A 20,938-nucleotide genomic window follows, 5' to 3' on the forward strand; every position below is an offset into this window, starting at 1 on the left:
GTAGAAATCAGTATACTAATGTTATACAGATTATGCCCTTTTCAAAGGGAAAACCTTTTCAAAACCAGAGCTGTTATTGCAAGTCTCCTCTCCAGAGACCTAGAACCCTGATGTTAGTCTCTCAGAAGGGAAAGACTTTAGAAATTTTAGTCTCAAGAGTTTACAAATCCAAATCAAAGAGCAAACTCTGCTCTCTTGAAATATTACAGCCTCAAAGGAAATTTAAGCCCACACTCCACATTAAAAAGATTCTCTGCATTATCTGTAATTTAAATTTATTTTCAAATTAAAAGCTCATTAAAAAAGTTTTCTCTAAGAAATCTATCAAAGTACAACAATAAATACAAATACCCCAGAGTCTTTACCTGATTTTATTTCTGCTCCAGTGGTGCTACTTCCTCCTAGGGAAGTTGTGGTCTCTAGAAGATGAAAAGAAACCAAAATTAATTGAGTATTAAGAAAGAGGGATGAGCTAAGCTGATGTCATTACATGAGATAACCTCAATTCAAAATGTCTTGACACTTTCTATTAAGTCAGAAAAGAAGGCCTTCCAAATTTAGAAGTAATGAAAACTATAAATATACAAGTTTAATTGTGAAAATGTGAAGATACATCATTTATAAATTTATTTTACTAATTGAACCTTAGATATTTTTTCATTGGAATAAGATATGTAAACCCATAATTAAAAAAGCAGATACAGTGTGGAACTCATAAATGATTGACATGCTCATTACTATTATCATCATTATTTATTGCTTTAAGTATTAGATTTTCGTGTGTAAGAATTTTTCCAGTGGTTACCACATTGGAACCTGGAATTATAGAGGTATAGGAATCAGTATTTTTACTCTTTGCACATAATGAAAAGAAAATGGCCTTCGATGGGGTGAGGTGAATCTGTGTTGTCTTAATGTGTCAAAAAGCATTTTTTCAGAGGTTTCTAGAACCCGAAGTTAATCTATATTTTTTCATGTACCATTCCTATAGATTATTTAGTGAGAAAAATTTTAATAACTACTATTTTCTTTATATATCACTGAGGGAAAGAAAGACCTTTCTCTCCAATCACACAACTCATGCTCAGTGCCTTAGCTCCATGGTGAAGTCTCCTTGAAGCAGAGGAAAGGAAGACAAAGGCATTTGAGTGTCCAACTTTTACATATTAGGTAAAATCTTGCCTATTTGTAAATTTTTTTTAAAATGCGCTACACAGGAAGTACAAACGGTAGATGTGATCAAGGCAAAGTGACCTACTGGGAAGGAGGTAGTGGATTGTCAGTTCTTACTTGCAGTTGTTGTAACCCCAGTCATTCCACTTGCTCCAGGAGAAGTTGTGGCTGCTGGGAGAAGAAGGACACAAATGGAAAAGATTCAGGGGGCATGGAATGGAACAGTGGAGCTCCTGCATAGAAGCACCAAAAGGAAAGACATGTTACTGTAGCAAGCACCCGTGAAAGGATTCCCCACCACACAGTAGACTCACCTGTGCTGAAACTTCCACGGGCAACTGTTGTGGCAGGGGCTACCGCTGAGATACCTGAAACACAAAGAGACTGAGGTGATCACAGTGAATGAGTAAGTCAAATGAGGACCTGAATCTAAAAGGGATAAGCTGTATTTCTGTATTTAATTGCCATAACAGAATCCTCTTTCTCTGAGCAGGAGGCAGGTGGAAAACTTGGTGTATCTGCCTGCTTTCAACAATTCATAACAAAAGAAGATACAATGTTTCCAAGAACAAGCACAACTGAAAAGGTGATAAAAGTGAAACTAGATGCATTTTCCCAATGCTCAGCTGATTGCTTCCCTGTTGCTGCAGTGATGCCTGCTGTGAGATAGAAAGAGGAGGAAAAATAGTTTAAATGTATTGAAGCTACACAGGTAGGAGAAAATACTGAGTCAGCATTTTTGTTCAAATATACATGTTAAATGTATGTGTCCTGGTTCCATAGAGGTCTTTTCTGTTTCACACACATGCACTGAAAACTTTCTGAATTCCACCTAAACTGCTAGCAGGAGTCGTAACATAAATGGAGAAATGCATCATATCCTCAGAAATGAAGCAGTAATGATCCATTTTAGAATTAGTGGATTTTCAAAAAAAAACATACCTCCACCAGCAAATCTATTTTGAATCACTTGCAGTGTCCCTAAATAATACAAACACAAACTCTCTCAAGAAAAGCTTGGGAGACCTAATATTTATGACGTCAAATCACGGGATGTTTCTTCTCACCAGTTTTGAATCCAGTTCCAGAAGTACCAGTCTCTTCTGTGGAAGTGGTGGCCTCTGATGGAAGAAAGAGGAGAATGAAAAAGACTGGGAATTTAGAATACTGGAAGAAGATATTGGGATATTACTTTATCTGAGGCTTTAAAAAATCATGACATCTGACATTAAAATAAGAGGCATTTCTTGTTAAGTTACCTGTGTTAGGACTTCCAGATATAAAGGTCATTCCAGACAATTCTCCAGTGGTAACTAAAATGAAAAAAAAAAAAAAAAGGAAAGGAAATAAAGGAATAGAGCAGTTTGTCTCCAATTAAGCTTGGAAGCATCAATGTAGCACTAAAACCCTCTCCTGTGAACACTCGATTTCTATAGAGAAAGGAAAACGAACAACTTCCTAGCACTTCATTTTCCAGGCCAACATGGGATGGATGTGTTGCTGCTGGGATTCCCTTTCACTATGAGGCAAGAGAAAAATAGGGCTTAAATCAACCTGACCTGTTTCCCTTCTAGGAATATATCCCCCTGGTGTGACAGAGGTGCACACAGGATGAAAAAATCATTGTTTTATATTTATAAGCAGCACTGTGTGATACAACTTGAGGAATTTTAATAATCAGTTGTCTTCATGAAGCTTTCTAGTGTGAGGAGAGAGAGGAAATCAACATCATGTGTAAGTATATGAGAAAAATGATTTAAAAAGTATCAAGATGTGAGTGGAAAGGCAACCTCGGTAGGGGAATAGGAAGTCCTGAAAGGCTAAAATATATGAAACGTTTTTAAATATCTTTTATGAGAAAAAATAATGTCTCCATAAGCTAGAATAGTGCACACAGCCTGGCTGACTATCTAAGGTCATGAAATTCAAAAGCAGAATAACTGACCAGGTTGACAGGACACCATATGACCCAGAATAAAATGCAGGCCCCTGCTTCAAATGCCTTCACTACATGTTCTCTGTAGCTACCAGCTAGAGACATGATGAGACCCTCAGGCCTAAGCCTGACAAGCTCACCTCTGGTTGGTCCTGCTCGGGTGGTTCCACTTCCTCCTGGGAAAGTTGTGGCCTCTGAGAGAGAAAGGAATTAGAGGTATGAAGACTGCACTGGACATTCTAGGGTCCCATAACCTGTATTTCCCAAAGGGCCACGTTCAGAATTCCTGACCTGTGGGGGCACTTTTAGCCTCCAGAGTTCTGCCAGAGATGCCCTCAGTAGTACCTGAAAAAAGAAAGGATTGAGGTCAGTTGGTCAGTTTATTGCTCCTCATGATATGGGCAGAGGCTCTTAATGAAAAAAAAAAAATCTTTTCTTTAATAAAACAGAAAATTTATTACTCTGGAGTTTCTATTTTTAAGAGTTGATCCATGCATTGTCCATAGAACATATAATTCCCTCAGCAAGTTTACAGAGAAAGTCCTCTGCCACTGAGTTTTTATTTTTAGAATTTCGGTCCAGAAAGATAGATTTGGGCCAAAGTCACCTATATAACCATCAGGGAATAGGCCCCATGATGCCCGGATGAAGGGTTCTGAGACCCAAGGCAAAAGATATAAGGGGAAAATGTTGAAGTATCTGAACTATATTTATTGACATTAAATATTGAACATCTGCTAAATTTTTGCCTAATATGCCAACTATAGAAAATTTAAAAACTTTTGCCATATTTCTATTGAGACATGGGAAATTATAACAAAGTAAACTTAGTTCCTTAGCAGAGCTCACCTGTGATTATTTCAGCTCCTGTTTTTCCACTTTCTCCTACAGAAGTTGTGGCCTCTGCAAAACAGGGACAAAGAACAGCAGTGAGGGCAAAGATTAGAAGTATCTGAAAAAACACGGTAGGATCACCCAAGCAGACACCTCATTGAGGAGCCCTTTCCAAGCAGTGGTTCCTCCCAGTCTGGTGCTTTACCTGAGTTGGAGCTCCCAGGGGAGACTGTTGTAGCAGAGAGCACTCCAGCTGTGCCTAGGTAGGAAAGAAAAGAGAAAGATCTACATGGGAACTCTTTTGTGACCCTTAGAAACATGTGGCCAACAGTAGGTCTATTTGTGACTTTGAAGCAAGAAAAAACACTTCCTGGACTTATAACTGACATAAGGACAACCATGTTTCAGATTCATTGTGTTTCTTTACAAGGTCAAGGTTAATGCAGTAAGCAATATCCCTGCCTTCATCATAATGATTATTATTATGCCAGTGTTGGAGGTCTTATGAAAGGCTTTCCCCAAGTTTACCTGTCCTACTTCCTGGTGCTCCAGTGGTGGCTCCACATGAAAAGAGATTAGGAGAAGAAGAGGAGAAGGAAAGAAGAGGAAAGGAGAAAGAAAATCTTAAATTTTCATCTATGAACAGGACATTAATGTTTTACAGACTATGCTCTTTTCAAAGGGAAAACCACTTCAAAGCCAGAGCTATTATTGCAACCCTCCTCTCCAGCAACCTAGAACTCTGAGGTTAGTCTCCCGAAGGGAAAGACTTTAGGAACTTTGGGCTCAAGAGTTTACAAATTCAAATCCAAGAAGAAACTCTGTTTCCTTGAAATATTATAGCCTCAAAGGAAATTTAAAACCACACTCCATACTAAAGGGATTCTCCACATTATCTGTGATAATTTTCTGCAATTTCAATTTATTTCCAAATTAAAAACTCATTAAAAAATTTCCTCTATGAAATTTATCAAAATACAACAATAAACATAAATACCTCAAAGTCTTTACCTGATTTTATTTCTGCTCCAGGGCTGTCCCTTCCTCCTAGGGAAGTTGTGGTCTCTTGAAGAAAACCAAAATTAATTGCGTATTAAGAAAGAGGGATGAGCTAAGCTGATGTCATTATATGAGATAACCTCAATTCAAAATGTCTGGACACTTTCTATTAAGTCAGAAAAGAAGGCCTTCTGACTTTAAAAGTAATGAAAACCATAAATATATAAGTTTAATTGTTAAAACCAAGAGATACATCACTTGTAAATTTATCTTCTTAATTGGACCTTAGGTATTTCTTAATTGGAATAAGATATGTAAACCTCTAATTAAAAAAGTAGATATAGTAAGGAACTCATAAATGATCAACGTGCTTATTACTATAATCATCATTATTTATTGCTTTAAGTATTAGACTTTTCATGTATAAAAGTTTTGCCAGTGGCTACCACATTGGAACTCAGAGTGATAGGAATCAATATTTTTATTCTTTACACATAATGAAAAGAAAACGACCTTTGATGGGCTCAGGGAACTCTGTTTTGTTAATGTGTCAGCAAGCTCTTTCAGAGGTTTCTAGACCAGGAGTTAATCTTTATGTTTTGCACGCACAATTTCTATAGAATATTTAATGAGGAAAATGTTAGTGGCTATTATTTCCTTTATATATCACCGAGGGAAAGAAAGACCTTTCTCTCCAATCACACAACTGATGCTCAGTGCCTTAGCTCCATGGTGAAGTCTCCTTGAAGCAGAGGAAAGGAAGATAAAAGCATTTGAGTGTCTGACATTTACGTATTGGTAAAATCTTGCCTATTTGGAATTGTGTTTTTTCCCAACAAAAATGCTCTTCACAGGAAGTACAAATGGTAGATGTGATTGAGGCAATGTGACCTACTGGGAAGGAGGTAGTGGATTGTCAGTTCTTACTTGCAGTTGTAACGCCAGTCACTCCTGTTGCTTCAGGAGAAGCTGTCACTGCTGGGAGAAGAAAGACACAAATGGAAAAGATTCAGGGGGCATGGAATGCAATGGTGGAGCTCCTGCATAGAAGCACCAAAAGGAAAGACATGTTACTGTAGCAAAGCACCCATGAAAGGATTCCCCACCACATGGTAGACTCACCTGTGCTGAAACTTCCAGGGGCAACTGTTGTGGCAGGAGCTACCGCTGAGATACCTGAAACACAAAGAAACTGAAGTGATCACAGTGAATGAGTAAGTCAAATGAGGACCCGAATCTAAAAGGGATATGCTGTGTTTCTGTATGCATTTGCCATAACAGAAATCTCTTTCTCTGAGCACAAGGAAGGTGGAAAAATTAATGTATTTACTGCTTTCAACAGTTCATAATAAAGGAGATAGAGAGACAGTGTTTCAAGTACAAACACAACTGAAAATTTGACAAAAGAAAAACTAGATGCATTTTCCCAATGCTCACCTGCTTGCTTCCCTGTTGCTGCAGTGATGCCTGCTGTGAGATAGAAAGAGGAGGGAAGAAAGGTTTAAATGTGTTGAAACTTCAGATATAGGAGAAAATGTTGGACAAGCCAATTGTTAGCTACACAATTATGGATGCATGCTCCCTGTTTCCATGAGGCTCTTTTCTACTTCATGCACATTCACACAGAAAACTTTCTGGTTTCCAGCTCAAATGCTGGTGAGAGTTGTAACTCAATAGAAAAATCCCATCCTGTCATCCAACTTGGTGAAGGGAGGCTCAATTCTAGGACTGGTAGTTTTTCCAAATAAATTAACAAATAAATAACAGCAATCCTATTTTGAATTACTTGCAATGTCTCTAAATGAAACACAACTCTCTCAAGGAAAGCTTGAGAGTACTAATCCTTATGAGGTCAAAGTATGGGCTGTTTATTGTCACCAGTTTTGAGTTCAGTTCCACTAGTGCCACTCCCTACAGTGGAAGTTGTGGCTTCTGAGGGGAAGAGTAGAATAGTGAAGTCTGGGAATTTGGAATACTGGAGGGGATTTGGGGGTGTTATTTTATCATAGCCGTCCTAAAAGAGATACTGTGACATGTGACATTAAATAAGAGGCATTTCCTTCCTGTTAAACTACCTGTGGTGGAAGTTTCAGATATAATGGTTGTTCCAGATAATTTTCCAGTGGTACCTAAAATGCAAAAAAGGAAAATGAAACTATAGAGTATTATCTCCCCAACTAAGCTTGGAAGCATCAATGTGGCCCGAAAGCACTGGAAGCCCATTCCTGAGTACACTGTTTCTATAGAATAAAAATGAACAGCTGCTTAGCACTGGGTTTTCCAGGCCAACATGGGATAGATGTGTGGCTACTGGGTTTCCCTTTTACTACAAGGCAAGGGGAGAATAGTCCTTTAAATCTGTTTGCCTTCCAGAGACATAGCCCCCTGCTGTGACAGAAGTGCCTACAGGAGAAACAAAGCATGGTTTTATCTTTATAAGTAGAACTCTTTCATACAACTTGAGGGCATTTTAATAATCACTTGACTTTATGAAGCTTTCTAGTGAGGGGATACAGAAAATAAGCATCATGTATAATTAAAGTAGAAAAATGTCAAGCTGAATAAAAAGGAATGAGATCATGTCCTTTGCAGGGACATGGATGGAGCAGGAGGCCATCATCCTCAGCAAACTATCACAGGAACGGAAAACCAAACACCGCTTCTTCTCACTCTTAAGTAGGGGGTTGAGCAACAAGATCGCATGGACACAGGGAGGGGAACATCACATGCCAAGGCAAATTAAAGGATGGGTCAATAGGTGCAGCAAACCACCATGGCACACGTATCCCTATGTAACAAACCTGCACATATCCCGGAACTTAAAGTAAAAGAAAAAGAAAAAGAAAAGAAAGTGTCAAGCTGTGGGTGGAAAGGTAAACTGGCTAAGGAAGACTGGAAGTCCTGGAGGGTTGGAATGCATGTAATATACTGTCAATCCTCATATCAGACAAAAATGTCTCCATAGGCTAGGATACTGGAGATAGCCTGGCTGAGACATCTGAGGTCATGGAATTTATAAGCAGAATAACTTTTCAGACTGTTATGACATAATATGGCCTCAGAGAATGCTGACTTCTCCTCAAATGCTTTCATATTATTTGTTAGTGCAGCCACCAAAATTGAGAGATGATGAGAGCCTCAGGCCTCTGCCTGAAAAGCTCACCTCCAGGTGGTCCTGCTTGAGTGGTCCCACTGCCTCCTGGGAAAGTTGTGGCCTCTGAGAGAGAAAGGAACAGAAGGTAAGAATTAACAGCATTTGCAGTGACCTGGATGAGAGTGGAGACTATTATTCTAAGTGAAGTAACTCAGGAATGGAAAACCAAACATCGTATGTTCTCACTGATATGTGGGAGCTAAGCTATGAGGACGCAAAGGCATAAGAATGATACAATGGACTTTGGGGACTTGGTAGGGGGAAGAGTGGGAGGGGGCAAGGGATAAAAGACTACAAATAGGGTGCAGTGTATACTGCTCAGGTGATGGGTGCACCAAAATCTCACAAATCCCCATTAAAGAACTTACTCACGTAACCAAATACCACCTGTACCCCAATAACTTATGGAAAAATAAAATAAAAAATAATTTTTTTTAAAAAAAAAAGGCTGCACAGGACATTCTGAGCCTCCCATAAGCTGTATTGCCCAAGAGGCCACATTCAGAATTCCTGACCTGTGTGGGCACTTCCAGCTTCCAGAGATTTCCCAGAGATGCCCTCAGTAGTACCTGAAATTAGAAAGGATTGTAATTGGTTAATTTGTGGTCCTTAATTTAACGGACATGGACTCTTAATAATAAAACAAATTAAATGTTTGTTTCTTTAATATACCAGGAAATTAATTTTTCTGGACTTTAGTTTTGAGAGTGAATCCACACTTTGCCCATGGAACATATCATTCCCTGAGCAAGTTTACTGTGATTTGTTCTGAGAGAAAGTCTTCCACCACTAGTCCCTTTCTTACGTTTTAATGATAGCAATGTACACTTGGGCCCAAATCATCTATGTAACTGTCAGGGAATGGGTCTCATGATGCTGTGTTGAAGGATCCTTAGACCCACGGTGCAAGACATAAGGAGGAAAATTGGAAAGGTCTGTACTGTATTTATTGATGTCAAATGTTGGACATCTGTTAGATTTTCCTTAATATGCCAATTCTGGGGAATTCAAAAAGTATTTACGTATTTCAGGCCAGATTCTTGGGAAGGTTTCAGGAATAGTTAATACCTTAACAGAGCTCACCTGTGATTATTTCAGCTTTTGTTGTTTCTCTTTCTCCTACAGAAGTTGTGGCCTCTGAGAAAGAGGAAAACAGGACAGAAGTGATGAACAATATTTCAACACCATGGAAAACCTATGGTAGCTCTCCTACCCAGGGTAACACTGGAGGAGAATTTGTCATAGATGGACTCGTGGAGGAATGTGCCACCTCAGGGACCCACCTGTGTTGGAACTGCCAGGTGCAACAGTTGTGCCAGGAGCTACCCCAGTGGTGGCTGAAACACAAAGGGTCTGAGATCATCACAGTGACTTGTGTTTGTCTTCTGAAGACCTGCCTCCAGAAGGAATCTGGGCGTATCTTTGTTATATCAAAGAGCCCTTTCACTGCTTCCTGATGAACTGAGAATTGTATGCCTTTGCTGTGACCCATAGCATTAACAAAGCAGTGGAAATAGTAATGTGCCCAAATTGAGGTCCCTCCACTGAATTTCATACATTCACTCCCAGACAAGGAAACGGGGTGGTTTTCTCTCCCCTTCACTGGTCAGGCTCCCAGTTGCTTGGCCTCCTGAGGCTGCCGTGGTGCCTGCCATGGGATGAAAACCAGAACAATGTTTTCATGTGCCAAGAACACTGGAAAATATTTCACATCATTATTGCTTTTTTGAGTGAGAAAACTTTTATATAGGGTATGCCTGCTTCTAGAACTTATATTGTTTTCTTTCCAGAAATACACTGTTTTCCAGCTCCCCTACACCATAGTGGTATGTATGACTTTGCAGGAGAAATCTCTCACGCTGATTGCACCACCAGCCCCTCTTTAGAAAGTTACAGCTGTGGTGCTAGATGTTGGTTTTAAGAGTTTTCCAGAATATGTTCAGTGTGAGAAAACACTGAAAGTAAATGCAAACCACTACCCAGGAAAACACACTCCCAAAAGATGAGCCTACGGAGAGTCACAATGGATGCTAAACCCTAAGCTGTGCTCTGCTCATTCTCACCTGGGCTGGATCCAGATGGAGGAATGCTGCGGCCTTCTATTAAAGTTGTGGCCTCTGGGGGAGGAAGTGATGAATGGTGAGATCAGAATTTGGGATATTGGGAAAAGAATGAGGTTGGTATTTCATCAAAGCAGCTCTAAAACTAGATTATATGGTTAAACATGGAGATTTCCTGCTTATCAACCTACCAGTGTGGGACGTTCTAGATATAGCAGTTGTCCCAGAGAATTCTTCTGTAGTAACTAACAGTGGAAAAAGAAAGGGATCAACATGGCATTACCTCCTAAATCAGTTGTAGAAGTAGCTATGTGGCTTTAATCCACTGGAAGAACGTTCCTGAAAGCCTCTATTTTGTAAGGAAATAAACTATAAGCGACTACCACTTCATGTTCTGGCCCACCTATCCATCACTGTTGCTACTGGGGTTCCCTTTCCATAGAGCACACTGAATGTGGATGCGAACCCTATCTCCTCCTCACCTGTTTCACTTTCAGATGCTGAGCTCTCTGGTGTGACAGAGGTACCTTCAGGAGAAAAAAAAAGCAGATGACATTCATCTTTCTGAATTTTACTCATCAATTACCTCAGGCGTTTTGATACTGAGAATTTGAAAATAGAACTTGTTAACTCTAATCCTAGCATATGAGGACTGTATTTAGTCCTTCCTACCTGGTCTGGAGCTCTGTGAACTGCTGCTGACTCGAGCTGAAACCACAGTTGTACCTATTAAAGAAAGTGGAGTGAAAAAATCTTCAAATAAAACATTTCACCTTTCAACTAAGCTTTATTAAATATCTCTTTCATGTGATATTGTTTTAGGCCCTTGGGATGTATCAGCGAGCAAAATGTTCAAAGACCTCTCTCCTAATGCACCTTACATTCTAGTAGCTGGAGGACAACAATGAACAATAAATGTAACAAAGAAGTCAGTGTGAAAGATGTTAGTAAACACTTTAGGAAAAAGGCAAATTGTATAAAAGGGTCAGGGACCCTGATAAGCAGGGGTTATCCAGCAGCTCACCCCCATCCCTGCTACATAATAACTAGCTCTGCAAGCCTGGGCTCCTGGAAATCCAGAGGGATAAGTCAGGTGAGGCCAGGGAATTCCTAGGCACACCCAGGTTTTGACTCTGGCATGTTATATTCCCAGAGGAAATGCAGGCTCCTTTCCTCTGCCCACTTTCACATCAATGTCTTCACTGCAGAGAACAGGGATTTGATAAAAGCACTAAGGCCTCAGAGTAAAAAGCTCACCTCCTGGACGTTCTGCTTGGCTGGTGTCACCCCCTACTATGGAAGTTGTGGCGCCTGAGAAAGAAAAGAAAAGAAGGGGCAAAGATTAAGGTTTGGGAGACCATACACAGTGCTGCAGGCAGAGTATGTCAACCAAGGTGCCCATGTCCAGATTTTGCATGTATTTTCAGACTCGCCTGTCTTGTAACTTCCAGATTTCAGTGTTTTTCCAGAGACTACGCTAGTAATACCTACAATAACAAAGAGATGGTGTCACTAGTTCAACAGTTTGTCCACTGATTTGAATAGGAATCTCAAATCCCCACTTGGAAGCTAACTATTACTCTGACACTTGCAGTGCTAGAAGTAATTCGTATTTGTCCGTGCAATACTTCTTTCCACACAGTTTCACTGAGACAGTTCCCAGCTAACTATCATGTCCTTCTTTTTGGCGGGGAAATTGGAATTTTCTCCCTATATTACCTATTTATCTGTCATGGTTTTATGTTACGATGCTTTAATGAAAGCCCCTGTAAGCCCAGGAAATAAGCAGGCAATATAATGATTGTGTAGTCTTTTTCTCTGAATTTTCTCAATATAGCATAGACAAATCATGCAGATATTTTCAGAAGACTATTGAAGGTGTCATTAGGAATTACAGGTCTTAGTCTAGCAGCACTCACCTGTGGCTCTTCCAACGCTTGTTGTTCCACTTACTCCTAGGAAAGTGGTGGCCTCTAAGGGAGACAAAGGGATAACAGTTACCTGGAGTATATTTAAGGATTGTGGAGAAGATATGGTACTACTCCTGCAAAAAATAATACAAAGGAGATGTCTAATTATGCGAGGGCACGTGGAAGATTCCATGTCAACCTGTTGACTTACCTGTCTTGGAATGGCCAGGGGCAACAGTTGTGGCAGGAACTACCCCAGTGGTGGCTGAAACACAAGGGGAAGTGGCATCACCACAGTGACTCCTGTTTGTCTCCTGAAGACCTGCCTCTAGAAGGAATCTGTTTACATCTTTAAGATGTCAAAGGTCACTTTCTCTGGCTGCCACTCTGATGTGTTTTCCCATTCATTAATAAACTACCAAGTTGGGGCATTATAGCTGACATCCCATGACAACGAGACAGACAGTTTTCTCCCATATTTACCTATTTCACTGCCAGGAATAGAAGACAAAAAACATTTGCTTTATAATAATTGTATCTATTTCTAATTACATTTTTAATTGACATATAATTTTACATATTTCTAGTGCGAGGTTTTGATATAGATGTACATACATTGCAGAATAGTCAAGTCATGGTCTTTAGCATAACCATAATCTCTGACATTTATCATAGCTTTGTGGTAAGAAAATTTAGAATCCTCTTGATCTGCTTTGGCTGTGTCCGCACCCAAATTTCATCTCGAAATGTAGCTCCCACAATTCACATGTGTCATGGGAGGACCCGGTGGGAGATATTCGAATCATGGGGGTGGGTCTTTCTCCTGCTGTTTTTGTGATAGTGAACAAGTCTCACAAGATCTGATGGTTTTATAAAGGGGAGGTCCCCTGCACAAGCTCTCTCTTGCGTGTTGCCATGTAAGTCATGCCTTTTGCCTTCCACCATGATTGTGAGGCCTCCATAGTTACGTGGAACTGTGAGTCCATTAAACCTCTTTTTCTTTATAAACTATGCAGTCTTACGTATGTCTTTATCAGCAGCATGAAAATGGACTGATACATCTCTCTTCAAGGTATTTTCAAATATATACTATAATACTGCTTACTGTAGGCACTCCACTACACTATAGACCACCAGAACTAATGCCTGCTATCTAATTGTGATTTTGTCCCCATTGACTTATTACTAATTATTTCTATCACTTTAGGGCAAAAAAATCTATGTAGGCATGACTCCAAGATTCATATACCTCTACTTCCCAGGGTTAAAACTGCTTTTAGTTCCTACTACTATGCTGAAAATATTTCAATATAATGTTATAGGGAAATTTCTCAAAACAATTACATTCCATTTACACCCCAACTAGAAGAGTCAACCCATTTGAAAAGTGTATATTAAAAGGTTAAGGAAAATATTAGATTAAAAAATATATTTGTCCTTAGACAGATTGCCCCTAAATAAACTACTTCATATTCTGTAGGAAAGCCTACTTCCAAACAAGTCATCCTGAAAATCATGATTCTTGGTAACTCCCAAATCTTGCGCTGCCATCCTCACCTGTTTTGGATTCACTTCTGGTACTGCTCCTGTCTCCTGTGAGAGTTGTGGCCTCTGAGGAAAGAAAGAGAAGAATCAAGAGGTCTAGGAAATTTGAGATGCTGGTAAAAAGTACTGAGTTGCTATTTTATTACTGAATTTCTACAAAGTTATCACCCATGCAAGATGATGATGTCTTTCTTATTGAACTACCTGTGTTGGAACCTCCTGATGAAATGGTTGTCCCAGAGAATTTACCAGAAGTCCCTAAAATGAGAAAGTAAAGGAGCTAATAGAGCAAGCAGTACTGGAATCAGCAATGTGGTCCTGAAACACTGAAAGACCTTTCTTGAAAACTTGTTTCAGAAATTATGAACCACGAATAATTTTTTTGCCAACTTACTAATGTTTTTATACTGACTATCCCTTCCCCTGTACTCTACTGAAAAAGGAAGCTTAACTTCACTTTCTTGATTTTACTTCAAATATTGTGCTTTCCTTGTGCTCCCAGGAAAGAGAAAAAGACTTGAACATTCTAAATGTTCTCATATCGGTAACTGGCGATATTGTGCTTATCAGATGCTGAGCAATGCCCTACTATGAGATATTTATACCTTCCCCTGCTGATTTTAAGTAGTTCATCCTACCTTGCTTTGGACCCTGTGAACTGCTGCTGACACCAAATGAAACTGTGGTGGTAGCTGCTAAACATAGTGACACTCTGCATAAGAATATACCAGTCACCAATCTCACATTATGGAAGCATTTCCTCTGTGCCTGACATCCTCTTCTCAGAGAAAAGAATAGACAAAGGTCTCTGCCTCATGTGATTTACGTTTATGGGAGAGGGAAAACATGAAATAAACAAGAAGTGTAATAAATATGTTCGAGACATGGCAGCAGGTGATAGTGCTATGCAGAGTGGTGATGAGTAGAGCAGGGAGAATCAGGGTTCTGGGGAGGCTGCTGCAGGTCAGTGGGCCTCAGACAGGTGTTCAGAGAACTAACACTGTCACACAGGCCATGGGACAATGCCTGACTTAGATAACCCAGTGTCTGAAACTCCTTAGCAGAACTACTCAGGTTGGCCAGAATACATGTTGACCTTCTAGACAAGAATTAAGCCCCTTCCTTGGCCCCGTTTCTCATTTATGTGTTATCCTGAGCACAAAACGGCAATGATGAGAACTCTGAAGGCTGGGACTGATGAAGCTTACTTCCTGGAGCTTCTGATCTGGTGGTCCTGACCCCTCTGGTGGAACTTGTGGCCTCTGAGAGAAAAGAAAGCAAGGATGGCATCTACAGTATGGGAAGTACAGGGTTATGTAACCCTACGAGCCTGTCACCCGAGCAGCCATGGTGTAGCATTCCCTGTGTGCTTGTGGACTTGCCTGTGTTGTCATTCCCGGGCTCCAGAGTCTTTCCAGAGAATGCCCCAGTGGTAGCTATTAAGAAAGAGATGGGTAGTCGTGGGTCAGTACCTTGTCATCATCAAGTGGGCAAAGAATAACCTCAAAGTGGATAAATCTGTATGCTTATTCAATATTTCAGGAAACTGGGCTTTAAATCCCAAAAGGTCATCCATATACTCCTCATTTAATATCCTTCCTATGGTATAGTACCAAAGGAACTTTTACTTATTGAGTCTCCATTTCTCCAGGTTTCAGGAACAGGGTCCTAGCAGCTACCACCCTAGATTCTTTATATAACTATCAAATGGCTGCATGATTATCTTGGGAACTAGTGGGAGGGTCGCTTAAAGTATAGAAAGAAATTAAATTTTGAGTTTCTGATTTGCTATTACTGATTTGCTAATTTTGAGTTCCTGATTTGCTCTTACTTTCAATAGCAAAACCACAGTTACTTTTGCAACAACCTAATATAATTAATGAATGAAGGTGAGATTTTACCTAACAATGCTCAATGTTGCAGAAATGGGTAGCATGCATACATTTCAAGCATTAAACTTTAATGGATATTATTAAAAAGTGAGTCCAATGACCCAGCAATGCTCACCGGTGGTTATTCTACCTCTTGTTTTGGTACTTCCACCTAGAGAAGCTGTGGCCCCTGAGAGACAGAAAAATGGAAAGGCATATTAAGAAATATTCAATAAAACTGAAATGAACATGATACAACTTCTTGAAAGAACAGCTCCAGAGGAGACATCGAACATCGAAATACGGGCAGAGCTCAGAAGGTTCCCTGGCAACCTGCAGACTCACCCGTGTTGGAACTGCCAGGGGCAAGAGTTGTGCCAGGAGCTGCCCTAGCGGTGGCTGAAACAAGGAAAAGTGGGATCACCATGGTGATCAACTTTTCCCTTTCCTGTAGGCCTGCCTCTAAAACTACCCAGATCTACCTTAATTATTTATAAATGGTACTTTCCATGATCCTCTCTGATGTCATGTCCTGTATATTTTCTCCATATCCATTTTACTAGCAAAACAATCAGAAGGTCCGGTTCCTCAACCTAAGGCAATATTTCTGGTCTTCCATCAGGAGACAGGTGGTGGCGCCCATGTTTACCACTTTACTCCCCAGAAGGTGGAAGACAAAAACAATTTTCCTGGGACTCTTACGCATCAAGAATATATTTTACATTTCTGTTGCTTCTGAGGTTTGAAAACCACTATTTCGGTATGTTTCTAAGGCTCATTTCAGTTAATTCTTCTGCCCTAGATAAAAACTGTTTATAGTTCCTAGTAATACCCTTGCAACATTTCCAAGTATCCTCACAGGAGAAACATCTCAGAACAAATGCAACAGAAATCTCACTTTAAAAGAGGCTACTGGTAAAGTTTTATAAACAGTAAAATCTAAAGAAAATTCTGTGGGACCTAAGATGCATTATACTTAAATAAATGCATAATATTCTGCAGAAAAGTCCACACCCAAACAAGACATTCTAATGAGAGTCCAGATTCCTGGTAATATGTGAATTATGGGCTGCTCTTCCTCCCCTGCTCTGGATTCAGTTCCTGTACTGCCCCTGCCTCCTGTGAAAGTTGTGACCTCTGAGAAAAGGAAGAATAGGATCAAGAGGTCTGGGAGACACTGGTAAAAAGCATGAGTTGCTATTTTGTGATTGCAGCTCCTCAAAGTCATCATGCTTTCAAGATGAGGATTTCTTTCCCATTCAACTACCTGTGTGGGAACCTCCAGATGTAATTGTTGTCCCAGGGAATTCACCAGAGGTACCTCAAATGAGAAGGTAAAGGAGCTAATAGGACAAACAACACTGGAAACAGCAATGCTGCCTTGATCCACTGGAAAACCTTTCCTCAGAATCTCTGTTTCTGAAGGAAATGAACCATGAATAGGTTTCCCTGCAATGTATGCACTACTGTTTTTTTGTTTTGTTTTGTTTTTTTGTTTTGTTTTGTTTTGTTTGTTTTCTTTTGTTTTGTTTTGTTTTTTTGGTACTATTTCTTCCATCACAGCCTATTCAAAAAGAAGGAAGTTTAAACTCACTTTACAGATTTCATGTCCAGTGACTTGGCTCCCTGGTGTTCCAGGAGCAAGAGAAACTCTTGAATATTCTAAGTGTTCTCCTTTGTGGAACAGGTAATCCTGTGATTACCATGTTTTTAAGAATAAACACATAGGAGACATTTATAGCTTCCTTTAGTGTTTTTCTGTAGCCTATGCCAACTGGCATGGGATCCTGTGAACTGCTGCTGACAGGAAGGGAAACTGTGGTGGTAGCTACTGAAGTGAACAGACTGACATTCTACGTAAGAATATGCCTATCACGACTGGATTAAGAAAATGTGGCACATATACACCATGGAATACTATGCAGCCATAAAAAAGGATGAGTTCGTGTCCTTTGTAGGGACATGGATGCAGCTGGAAACCATCATTCTCAGCAGACTATCGCAAGAACCAGAAACCAAATACTGCATGTTCTCACTCCTAGGTGGGAATTGAACAATGAGATCACTTGGACACAGGAAGGGGATCATCACACACCAGGTCCTATTGCGAGGGCGGGGGGGAGGGATAGCAGTGGGAGATATACCTAATGTAAATGACGAGTTAATGGGTGCAGCACACCAACATGGCACATGTATACATATGTAACAAACCTGCACGTTGTGCACATGTACCCTAGAACTTAAAGTGTAATAAAAAAAAAGAAAAAAGAAAAAAAAGAATATGCCTGTCACTTCTCTTATATTCTAGATGCATTTCTACTGTGCCCGATAGTCCTGTCAGTGAGAAGAAAGGTCTCTGCCTCATGTGATTTACATTTGATTTACGGAAAACAGAAAATTAACAAGAAGTATAATAAATATGTTTGAGTGATGGCATGAGGTTATAGTACTTTGCGGAATCATGATGAGCAGACCGGGGAGAATCAGTATTCCGGGAAGGCTGCTGCAGGTCAGTGGGCCTCAGACAGGTGTCCAGAGAACTAACACTGTCACACAGGCCATGGGACAATGCCTGACTTAGATGGCCCAGTTTCTGAAATTCCTTAACAGAACTACTCAGGGTGGTCAGAATACATATTGTGCTTTCAGACAAGAAGTAACCGCCTTTCCTTGGCCGCCATTCTCATTTATGTGTTCACCTCAGCACAACAGGGCAGTGAGAAGAACCCCAAAGTCTGAAAATGATGAAGCTTACCTCCTGGAGCTTCTGACCCAGTGGCTCTGACCACTCCTGTGGAACTTGTGGCCTCTGAGAGAAAAGAAAGCAAGAATGAAGTCTGCAGTATGGGGAGTGCAGGGTTATGTAACCCTAGGAGCCTGTCACCCAAGCAGCCATGGTGTAGCATTCCCTGTGTGGCTTTGAACTTGCCTGTGTTGTCGTTCCCAGGCTCCAGAGTCTTTCCAGAGAATGCCCCAGTGGTAGCTATTAAGAAAGAGATGGGTAGTCGCGGGTCAGTACCTTGTCATCATCAAGTGGGCAGAGAATAACAACCTCACAAATGGATAAATCTGTATGCTTATTCAATATTTCAGGAAACTGGGCTTTAAATCCCAAAAGGTCATCCATAGACTCCTCATATAATATCCTTCCCACGGTATAGTACCAAAGGAATTTAACTTATTGCGTCTCCGTTTATCTAGATTTCAGGAAGAGGCTCCTAGCAGCTATCACTCTAGATTCTCTACATAACTATCCAATGGCTGCATGATTACCTTGGGAACGAGTGGGACGGTCTGCTTAAAGTGTATAAATAAATTAAATTTTGAGTTTGTGATTTGCTATCACTGAATTGCTATTTTTGAGTGTCTGATTTGCTATTAATTTCAATAGCGAACCTGCAGTTACTTTTGCACCAACCTGATATACTTAATCTTAAGGTAAGATTTTACCTAACAATGTTCCATGTGGAAAAATATGTGACATGCATATATTTCAAGCAATAACCTTTAATGGATATTTTTTAAAAGTGAGTGCAACGACCCAGCAATGCTCACCGGTGGTTATTCTACCTCTTGTCGTTGCACTTCCACCTAGGGAAGCTGTGGCCCCTGAGAGACAGAAAAACAGGGAAGTCATATTAGGAAATATTTAAGGACCATGAAAAGAACATGATGCAACTTCTTGAAAGAACAGCAGCAGAGGAGACATCGAACATCGAAATATGGGAGGAGCTCTGAAGGTTCCCTGGCAACCTGCAGACTCACCCGTGTTGGAACTGCCAGGGGCAAGAGTTGTGCCAGGAGCTGCCCTGGTGGTGGCTGAAACACAAGGAAGAGTGTGATCACCATGATGATCAACATTTCCCTTTCCTGTAGGCCTGCCTCTAAAAACTATCTAGGCCTATCTGAATTATTTATAAATGGTACTTTCACTGATTCTTCCTGAGGTGGTACCCTGTATAATTATCGTTATCCATTTTACTAGCAAAACAATCAGAAGGTCGAGTTCCTCAACCTAAGGCAATATTTCTGGTCTTCCATCAGGAGACAGGTGGTGGTCCCCATGTTTACCATTTTACTTCCCAGAATATGGAAGACAAAAACAATTTTCCTGGGACTCTTACACATCAAGAATATACTAAACATTTCTCTTGCTTCTAAGTCATCAAACCAGTCTTTAGGAACGTTTCTAAGGTTCACTTAAGTTTTCTCTTCTTCCCTACAACAAAACTGTTCATAGTTCCTAGTAATACCCTGGCAACGTTTCTATGTAACCTCACAGGAGGAAGTTCTCAGAACAAATGCAATAGATATCCCAGTATAAAAGAGGCTATTGGCAAAGTTTTAGAAACTATAAAATCTAAAGGAAGTTCTACTGGGCCTAAGATTCATTATCCCTAAATAAATGCATAATATTCTGCAGAAAAGTCACTCCCAAACAAGTCATCCTAATGAGTCAAGATTCATAGTAACATGCGAATTATGGGCTGCTCATCCTCATCTGCTCTGGATTCAGTTCCTGTACTGCCCCTGCCTCCTGTGAAAGTTGTGGCCTCTGAGAAAAGAAAGAATAGGATCAAGGGGTCTGGGAGATACTGGTAAAAAGCATTGAGTCACTCTTTCACGACTGCAGCTCTACAAAGTCATCATGCATTCAAGATGCAGATTTCCTTCCCATTCAACTACCTGTGTGGGAACCTCCAGATGTAAATGTTGTCCCTGGGAATTCACCAGAGGTACCTAAAATGAGAAGGCAAAGGAGCTAATAGGACAAACAACACTGGAAACAGCAATGCTGTCTTGATCCACTGAAAGACCTTTCCTCAGATTCTCTGTTTCAGAGGGAAATGAACTAATAGGACAAACAACACTGGAAACAGCAATGCTGTCTTGATCCACTGGAAGACCTTTCCTCAGATTCTCTGTTTCAGAGGGAAATGAACCATGATGGTTTTCCCTCCAATGCATTGACTATTGTTTTGCTACTGACTACTTCTTCCATCACAGCCTATTTAGAAAGAAGAAAGTTTAATCGCACTTTACAGATTTCATGTCCAGTGACTTGGCTCTCTGGTGATCTAGGAGCAAGAAAAAGTCTTGAACATTCTAAGTGTTTTCCTTTATGGAACAGGTAATCCTGTGATTATCATGTTTTTAAGAATAAACACATAGATGTTTATAGCTTCCTTTAGTGTCTTTATGTAGCCTATGCCAACTGGCATGCAATCCTGTGAGCTGCTGCTGACACCAAGGGCAACTGTGTTGGTACCAATTGAAGTAACCAGAGTGACATTCTACATAAGAATATGCCTGTCACTCACCTCATATTCTAGAAGAATTTTCACTGTGTCTGACAGTGAGAAGAGGAAAGTCTCTGCCTCATGTGCTTTACATTTGTGGAAGAGGGAACACAGGAAATAAACAAGAAGTATAACAAATATGTTTGAGAGATGGCA

The 20,938-nt window shown here is 40.3% G+C and overlaps 1 protein-coding gene across 1 annotated transcript in view; it reads right to left on the bottom strand.

Moving 5' to 3' along the window:
- The window catches only part of MUC19 (mucin 19, oligomeric), a 205,316-nt gene that overhangs the window by 46,845 nt on the left and 137,533 nt on the right, over positions 1-20,938 (bottom strand). The window contains 33 exon segments of the mRNA XM_011973120.1: positions 370-419; positions 1,291-1,344; positions 1,488-1,541; positions 2,241-2,294; positions 3,959-4,012; positions 4,149-4,202; positions 4,472-4,501; positions 4,955-5,008; positions 5,870-5,920; positions 6,065-6,118; positions 6,380-6,412; positions 7,018-7,071; positions 9,180-9,233; positions 9,380-9,433; positions 9,700-9,744; positions 10,348-10,401; positions 10,639-10,683; positions 10,829-10,882; positions 11,414-11,467; positions 12,076-12,129; positions 12,278-12,331; positions 13,624-13,677; positions 14,820-14,873; positions 14,994-15,047; positions 15,619-15,672; positions 15,828-15,881; positions 16,750-16,803; positions 18,238-18,291; positions 18,412-18,465; positions 19,038-19,091; positions 19,248-19,304; positions 19,987-20,037; positions 20,169-20,222. Of these exon segments, the coding sequence (XP_011828510.1) occupies positions 370-419; positions 1,291-1,344; positions 1,488-1,541; positions 2,241-2,294; positions 3,959-4,012; positions 4,149-4,202; positions 4,472-4,501; positions 4,955-5,008; positions 5,870-5,920; positions 6,065-6,118; positions 6,380-6,412; positions 7,018-7,071; positions 9,180-9,233; positions 9,380-9,433; positions 9,700-9,744; positions 10,348-10,401; positions 10,639-10,683; positions 10,829-10,882; positions 11,414-11,467; positions 12,076-12,129; positions 12,278-12,331; positions 13,624-13,677; positions 14,820-14,873; positions 14,994-15,047; positions 15,619-15,672; positions 15,828-15,881; positions 16,750-16,803; positions 18,238-18,291; positions 18,412-18,465; positions 19,038-19,091; positions 19,248-19,304; positions 19,987-20,037; positions 20,169-20,222 (1,712 nt within the window).

The sequence above is a fragment of the Mandrillus leucophaeus genome, unplaced genomic scaffold, assembly GCF_000951045.1.
Source record: "Mandrillus leucophaeus isolate KB7577 unplaced genomic scaffold, Mleu.le_1.0 Scaffold1344, whole genome shotgun sequence".
Lineage (NCBI taxonomy): Eukaryota > Metazoa > Chordata > Mammalia > Primates > Cercopithecidae > Mandrillus > Mandrillus leucophaeus.